Source organism: Sapajus apella, unplaced genomic scaffold (assembly GCF_009761245.1).
Source record: "Sapajus apella isolate SASKATOON/1434 unplaced genomic scaffold, GSC_monkey_1.0 scaffold64, whole genome shotgun sequence".
Lineage (NCBI taxonomy): Eukaryota > Metazoa > Chordata > Mammalia > Primates > Cebidae > Sapajus > Sapajus apella.
The window spans coordinates 5,960,985-5,969,193 of record NW_022437004.1 but is presented as its reverse complement, the minus strand read 5'-3'; the positions used below and the strand labels follow the sequence as shown (position 1 = coordinate 5,969,193).

The following is an 8,209-nucleotide window of genomic DNA, read 5'->3' as shown; positions in this document are numbered from 1 at the left end:
TTCCAATGCTGCCTGTTGTCTAAAATCTTTTTTTATTTAAAAAAAATCTGTTGCTCAGGCTGGAGTGTAATGGTGCACTTATAGACAGTTCTAAAGGGTGTAAAGGAGTGTTAAGTGTTCAATTGGTTATTATATTACAAGGATGAAGTAGTTTAAAATAAAGATAACTTCTGGTATAGATTTTGTAAGATCAAAGTTGAATTTGTTTTTATGGTTGTGATCAATAATTATTGTGCAACCAATATACACAAAGCACTGTATTAAAATTGTTGTAGGCAAGGTGTAGGTATAGATGAATTGCTTGTTCCCAAATAATTCACAATTTACCCTAGAACACCAGAGGTGTTTGATGTATATGTTGACAAAGGAATAATTACTAGAATTGTGTAAAGATGTTCAGAAAACAGATTTTGACAAGAACTTGAAGAAATAAAAGGAGCAGAAGTTTAAGTCACTCTTTATTCTTGTGTGGAAGTACTAAAAATTTTGAACTTTGGGGTTCAAATTTTGAGTCGTGTGTGTGTGTCCTTTTAAAAATCATTAAAACTCAGAATCCATAGGAAGGATTTATATGTAGAGAATGAGTCTTGTTTTCGCTTAGGAGAACAATCCTGGTGGAAAAACACCTCTCTGACTTTAGTAAAAAGTAAAGGTCAGGTGCGTGGCTCATGCTTGTAATCCCAGCATTTTGAAAGTCCAAGGCGGGAGAAGTGCAGGAGGCCAAGAGTTCAAGACCATCCTGGGAAACATAGCAAGACCCCATTAGTACAAAAAAGAAAAGAATTAGCTGGGTGTGATGGCATGTTTCTATAGTCCTAGCTACCTAGGAGGCTCAGGCAGAAGGATTGCTGGAGCCCAGAAATTCAAGGTTGCAATGAGCTCTGATTATGCTACTGCACTCCAGCCTGGGTGACAGAGCAAGAACCTTTCTGAAAAATAAGATTAAATAAAGTAAAACGACAAACAGTAAGCTGTAGTGCTCTTCCTCCTGTTCTGTCCTACCACCCCACCAACTAGTAAGTCTGGAGAAAAATTGTAAGAATAATAATTTATGAATGGAGAAAGGAAGGGGGGAAAAAGAATAATAATTTAAATTCTCTCTACTTCTGTGGTTTTGTAATGTAGATATGTAAGTTATATATCTAAAATAAAAATTATGAGATACAACTTGTGCTTTGTAGCATAACAAAGTAGATGCTTTTATTTAGGATTTATTCTTCACTTCCCCATAGGTAGATGATTCTTTGGTTATGTTAACTCTCTTTGATTCAGAAAGCATAAAACTAGCAACATTTTAGAAAATTAAAATTTAAGAAATATGAAAATATCAAATTCTATAAAGAAACTTTTTTCATAGTTTTACTGTAGCTATTACTTTTTAAAAGTAAGTGCATGTGGCAACCCCAGAAAGATGTGAAGAAATGGTTTAGTGTAGTGTCAAAGATCTGTTTGATGAAAGTTAATAATTGATAGCTTTAAAGTTTAAGTAGGATAGTTTTTTTCCCCTTGTGTGTTAAATGTGCTTTTCTTTTTTCATTTTAAAAACACAAAGGCTTTGGCAGAGATGAATTTATGGAGGTAAGTCTCAAGTGTAATAGGATTGCATTTTAACTGAGGAGGGGAATGTTGCTAATTTAAATTTTGAGTGAGCCATTATTTATGTGGTTTAAAACTTTGGCAATCCAGCCATATTTGTTCCCTTTTAATTCTGTTATTTGGAATCATATTTTGCTTTTTAGCATATTTTGGGGGCTGACATTTGAGAATGAAGAAACAGAAAGAGTTTATTGATTTATTTATTTATGAGATAGGTCTCACTCTGTCGCCCAGGCTGGAGTGCAGTGGTGCAATATTGGCTCACTGCAACCTGTGCCTCCTGCTTCAAGTGATTCTCTGACCCCAGCCTCCCAAGTAGCTTGGATTAAAGGCGTGCGCCACTGTGCCCGGCTACTTTTTGTATTTTTTGGTAGAGACAGGGTTTCACCATGTTAGCCAGGCTAACCTCAAACTCCTGACCTCAAGTGATTGGCCTGTTTCATTCTCCCAAAGTGCTGGATTACAGGTGTGAGCCACTGCGCCCAGCCAGAAAGGGTTCTTTTTAAACTAGTAAATGTATTTTATGATTTTAAAAAATATAATAAACAGGAATATTTGAAACCTTAATTTATATATCTTTATATCCTACTAAAATATAGTTCTGTATTGTCCAGTATAGTAGCCAGTAACCATACGTGTCAATTGAGTACCCCAAATCTGGCTGGTTTGACTTGCATGTGATATGCTGTAAGAGTAAAATATGTACTAGATTTTAAAACTTGATTTGAAAAAGAGACTATCTTGGTAATTGAAAAAATTTTGTTTATCTATTGAAGTGACATTTCAACTGTATTTCATAAAATAAATTATTAAAATTAATTTCAGGCTGGGCATGGTGGTTCACTTCTATAATGCTAGCACTTTGGGAGGTCTAGGTGGAAGGTTGCTTAAGCCCAGGAGTGGGAGACCAGCCTCTCAAGATGCCATCTCTATTTAAAAAAATAAAAATGAAAAAATATATTTTTTTCATCTTTTTTTTTTTTTAAAGCTTTTAATTGTAGTCACTAGAACATTTAGCATTACATAAGTAGACTGCATTATATTTCTTTTGGACAGGCTGATCTAGATGATCTAATGTTCATATTATAATTTTACCACCGTAGGTACCCTCCGTAAAACATCTAGCAACACCAAGAAAGTGAAGCGCTTGCTAGCAAAATAGATATTTTCAAGTCTTTATTTAAAATTTCATGTACTTTTAATCATAGGAAAGGTCTTTAGATCTTAATTTGAAGTCTTTATTCTTGTTTTATTAAAGATTTTTTTTATCAGTTGTCTGATTTCCTAAAGCATTTAATGATATAATTAATTAAAAGAATTTATTTTACTACCTTTTCTGTGACAATTAGCTTAGCTTAAGATAGTCTCTTGAAATTAAGAAGTCTAAGAAGTGAAGTTGGCTAGGCTTGTTTGTCTCGAATGTCTGTATAAAGTAATCTCTATACTCTTAGTTTCTGATCATAATATTTAGGAGGAGCCTGTAAGCCTTCTCCAAGCCCTGATCTTAAAGAAACACAGAAAAAAAATCTGTATTTTTCAGAACTAGACAGATCCCTGTCATTTAGGTACCTTTCTTCTGTGTTGTCTCTGAGGTGTTTCCTGTCCTAATTCCCTGTGTCTTCTATGAATTCTCTCTGTTACAGTATTTGTATTGCTGTGAGACATGAATTTGTGCTTTATTTTGTTGCTGTGAAAGGATGTGATTCCTCTCTGAGTTAGGCATGTAGTTTTGCTATGGTCTGACTATTTGTTTTCCTTTAAAATTCATGTGTTGAAATCTTATCCCTTGGATCTGGCCCAGTAGTAATATAATGGGCCTTTGGGAGTCTGTAATCCTCATAAATGGGACTAGTGCCATTATAAGAGGCTTCAGGGAGTCCTTTTGCCTCTTCCACCATGTGAGTGCACATAAAAGCCTCCATCTATGAGGAACAGGTCCTTACCTCATGTCAAACTTGCAGGTGCCTTGATCTTGGGCTTCCCACCCTCCAGAACTGTAAGCAATAAATTTGTCTTGTTTAAAAATTATTCAGTACAAGATATTTTGTTATAGAAGCGCAGATGGACTAAATGAAGTTTGTTGTTACTCATTTTCCTTTCTTTTAGCTGGTAAGTTGCTGTCTTTCACCTATCACGTTCATATCCTGTTTCTTTGGTGTTACATTACAAAGAGATGTTTGAATCTTGTGTTTGACAAGTTGCTTCCTCCATAATAAATCTCTCTGCCTTTTTTTTGAGACAGGGTCTTTGCTCTGTCATGCAGACTAGAGTGCAGTGGTGTGATCACAGCTCAGTGAAGCCTTGACCTCCTGGGCTCAAGCAATCCTTCCACCTCTGCTTTCGGAGTAGCTGGGACTTATAGGCACACTCCACTATGCCTGGCTAATTTTTTTTTTTGGACAGAGGTAGGGTTTCACCATGTTGCCCAGGCTGGCCTCAAACTTCCGGGCTCGAGTGATCCACCTGCATAAGCGTCCCAAAGTGCTGGGATTATAGTTGTGAGCCACCTTTCCCAGAATCTCTGCGCTTTTAAATGCCAGTGTATTTAGCTTCCCAGGTGTTTTTATCATACAGCATTTTCTTAGATCCTTTCTTAGCTCCTTATAAATTATCTTAGCAGTTTATAAATTACCAGGGGGCATGCTAACTAGTTGCTGTTGTATCCTGCTGAGTTCTGGTATCCATAGGCAAACATTATGCTGAGTACAATAGGATATTCAAAAAGTTTAATGTCAGCTTTTTTCGGATAATTACCAGATTTTTGTTTGTAGTGTTCACCTTGCTTATGAACTTCAGACTTGTCTTTTCAACTGCTTTGCTTATCGTCTACATGGATTTTTCCCCAAGTACTTCAAACTCCAAATACGCGAAAGAGAACTCCTTCTTTTCCCTTTCCTCCTTTGTATTTTCAAGTAATAGTATTGTAGATAAGCTTTTCTGGGGGGTTGTTTATCATCTGCATGCTGCCATACACAAGATGTTCTTTTTTCTTAGATGGCCATCATGAAGTGTGTCCTCTGTCATTTCCTTACTTAGGTGGCATCTTGGTGAGGAGAAGTTTTGATTCTTAGAAGCAAAGATATGGTGAAGGTCATTTGCCTAAGATAAGACTGAGATTATTCTCCATGTTGGAATATTTTCTTATTCTCAACTTATTCCCCAGTCCCACGCATTAGGGAACTGGAAATGCTTTCTCCCTACAAAGCCTGCCAAACGTCTGAAAACAACCACCTCTAGACTCTCCATCTTTAATACTCTTTGAAGTCCCATTGGTATATTGGCACCTCCCTCCCCCCATCTCACTAATGTGTGGCTGTAGCCATTTTGAATGGCTGCCCTTGGATCTGGAGCTATTCTAAGAGAACCTTGTAGTTAGTTACCCAGTTAGGAGACAGGATTGTGTGTTCCCTTGTTGATAGAAAAACAACCTCTTATGTCCTAGGCTGTCATTCTGGGAGGATGAAAGAATCTAGGCCTATGAATTCCTTACTATATAAAAGTTGCATGTAAGAAATGGCCAGGAGGCTACACAAACCTGTGGGGACACTTTAGATTACAGTGTACAAATATTCCTGCTATAGGACAGTATTCTTTTTCTTTAATCTCTGTTAGTCAGAATTCTTGTGTTAGAAGGAGATTCTTGTGTTAGAAGGAGATTGATGAGATGGGGTGGGAAGTGAGGTGAATTATTCCCCCACTCCACCCCACTTGTTTTTTTTGAGACAGGATCTCACTCTGTCACCTAGGCTAGAGTGCAGTGGTGCCATCATGGCACACTGCAGCCTTGACTTCCAGGACTCAGGTGATTCTCCCACTAAAGCCTCCTGAGTAGCTGGGACTACAGGTGTGCACTACCATGCCTGGTGAATTTTTTGTATTTTTGTAGAGATGGGGTTTCGCCATGTTGCCTAGTTTGGTCTCAAATTCCTGGGCTCAGGCAATCCACCTGCCTCGGCCTCCTAATTTTTTTTTTTTTTTTTTTGCTTTGCAATAACTCTGGGTAAGACAGTGAACCCATGTGATCTGAGAGGAGGAAAATATGTCAAAAAGTTTTAGATATACTTCTCACTAGCCCACAGACCTATGAGCAATGCTGTATTACCATTTTCCCAGCTCCCAAGCTCAAGGCTTTGTAAATTGTTGACTTTTAGGCAGTGTGCCCCTCCCCCACCATGTCAGAATATCTTAATTATACTGAAACTAGGTGGAAACCTGTTTAAAAGCCTTCCTGAATTGAGTTGTTCATCATCACATTTAGCAATAAGGAATAAAAATGCTTTATTCTAACTACATAGTCTCTAAAGTTTACACATTCTTAAGGAACAAGTTAATTATTTTTCTACATGCTACAGCTGAGTAGTTCACTGGGGAGAGACTTCATAGTATCAATTTAAGTATTACTGCTTCTGCAAAATGTTCCGACTCTCTCACATGGAAGGGCTTCTTCATTATAAAAATTCTAAAGTTTTTCTTTAGAGAATTTTAAAATTTGCTGAATGACCAGGAAATTTGAAAAGGCAAATATGAAGTAATGCATATATCTTCTTTTATTCATAAAATATATCCAAAATAATCTTTTATAAAAAGTAGTAGTTATGGTTTTAAAAAAGTTCAGAAGAGCTTACAATAATGTGCAGTCGATTCTCACCGAGTCTTTACTATCTCTAGTGTCATTAAATAGATAATATTTTTTACAAATATTGATGAAGTGATAAAAATTGATGAAATGTGCAGAGAAATGTGGTGTAGTTCTTTTTTTTTTTTTTTTTTTTTTTTTTTTTTTTTTTTTAATCACCTGAGATGGAATCTAGCTCTGTCACCAGGCTGGACTGCAGTGGTGTGATCTCAGCAAACTGCAACCTCTGCCTCTCAAGTTCAAGTGATTCTCCTGCCTCAGCCTCCTGAGTAGCTGGGACTACAGGAGAGTGCCACCATACCCGGCTAATTTTTTGTATTTTAGTAGAAATGGGGTTTCACCGTGTTAGCCAAGATGGTCTCAATCTTCTGACTTCGTGATCCGCCTGCCTCGGCCTCCCTAAGTGCTGGGATTACAGGCGTGCCATCGCACCTGGCTGACAAATGTATAGTTCTTAAGTATAGGGTTTGAATTTCAGCATGTGTTTATACCTGTGTATAACCCACAAACCTATTAAGATTTAGAAAGTTTCTGTCATCTTAGCAAATGTCCATCATCTCAGAAATTTCCTTTGTGTCCTTTCTAGCAACTCCACCCTCTGTCAAAACTTCTCTTCTACCTGTCCTTTTTTGAATAATGGCTTTATTCAGATATTTATATCCCATATATTTAATTAACCCACTTAAAGTGTACAGTTCAATTGTGTTTTGTTTACTCACAGAATTGTACAATTGTCAACACAATCAATTTTAGAATTTTTTTCATCACTCCAAAAAGAAACTGCACACTCATTAGCAGCCCGTGTTTCCCTGACTACCTCCACCCCTACTATAGTCCTCAGTAGCTGCTGATCTATTTTCTTTATTCTAGATATTTCATGTAAATGTATTCATGGAATATGTGCCCTTTTGTGACTGGCTTCATTATAATGTTTTCAAGGTTCAGTGATGTCATAGCATGTGTCAGAACATCATTCCTTCTCATGGCTGTGTAATATTCCATTGTTTGTTTATACCATATGTTGTTTATTCATTCATCAGTTATGGACATTTGGATTTTCCTTTTTTTTTTTTGAGACAGAGTCTTGCCCTGTCACCAGGCCCAGGCTGGAGTACAGTGGCACAACCGCGGCTCACTGCAGTTTCCGCCTCCTGGGTTCAAGCAATTCTCCTGCCTCAGCCTCCTGAGTAACTGGGACTGCAGGTGCATGCCACCACACCCAGCTAATTGTTGTTGTTGTTGTTGTTGTTTTGTTTTTGTTTTTTTTGAGACAGAGTCTTGCTTTGTCGCCAGGCACCAGGCTGGAGTTCAGTGGTGCCATCACAGCTCACTGCAACCTCTGCCTCCTGGGTTCAAGAAATTCTCCTGCTTCAGCCTCCTGAGTAGTTGGGACTACAGGCACGTGCCACCATGACCAGCTAATTTTTTAAATAGAGACAGGGTTTCACCATGTTGACCAAGATGGTCTCGATCTCTTGACCTCGTGGTCCGCCCACCTTGGCCTCCCAAAGTGCTGGGATTACAGACGTGAGCCACCGTGCCCGGCCTGGACTTTCCTTTCTTTCTCTTTCTTTCGCATCATGAATAATGTTTCTATGAACATTTGTGTATAAGTTTTTGATGGATATAAATTTTCATTTCTTTTGTGTATGTACCTAGGAGTGGAATTGCTGAGTCATGGTAATTCTGTGCTTATCATTTGAGGAACTGTCAGGCTGAGGTGCTTGTACCATTTTACATTCCGACAAGTAGTGTATGAGAGTTCCATTGTCTTTATATTCTCACACTTTTGTTGTTGGTCATCTTGATTGTAACTAACCTAATGGTTGTAAAGTATCTCATTGTGTTTTCAGTTTGCTTTTTCTTGATGACTAGTGATGTTGACTATCTTCTTACATATTTATTGGCCATTTTCTTTGGAAAAAATGTCTATTCAGATCTTTTATTCATTTTTAAATCACATTATTATTGATTTGT

General features: G+C 37.5%; 1 protein-coding gene across 10 annotated transcripts in view; it reads left to right on the top strand.

Moving 5' to 3' along the window:
* EVI5 (ecotropic viral integration site 5) overlaps nucleotides 1-8,209 on the top strand; it is a 237,267-nt gene that overhangs the window by 67,684 nt on the left and 161,374 nt on the right. Inside the window, exon 1 of one of the 10 annotated variants that reach the window (XM_032247904.1) lies at nucleotides 897-1,578. The exons of the other annotated variants lie outside the window; for them this stretch is intronic. Coding sequence (XP_032103795.1) covers nucleotides 1,565-1,578 — 14 coding nt within the window. The 5' untranslated portion in view covers nucleotides 897-1,564. Of the gene's footprint in view, nucleotides 1-896; nucleotides 1,579-8,209 lie in introns of those variants that run through there. 10 annotated transcript variants of the gene reach the window in all.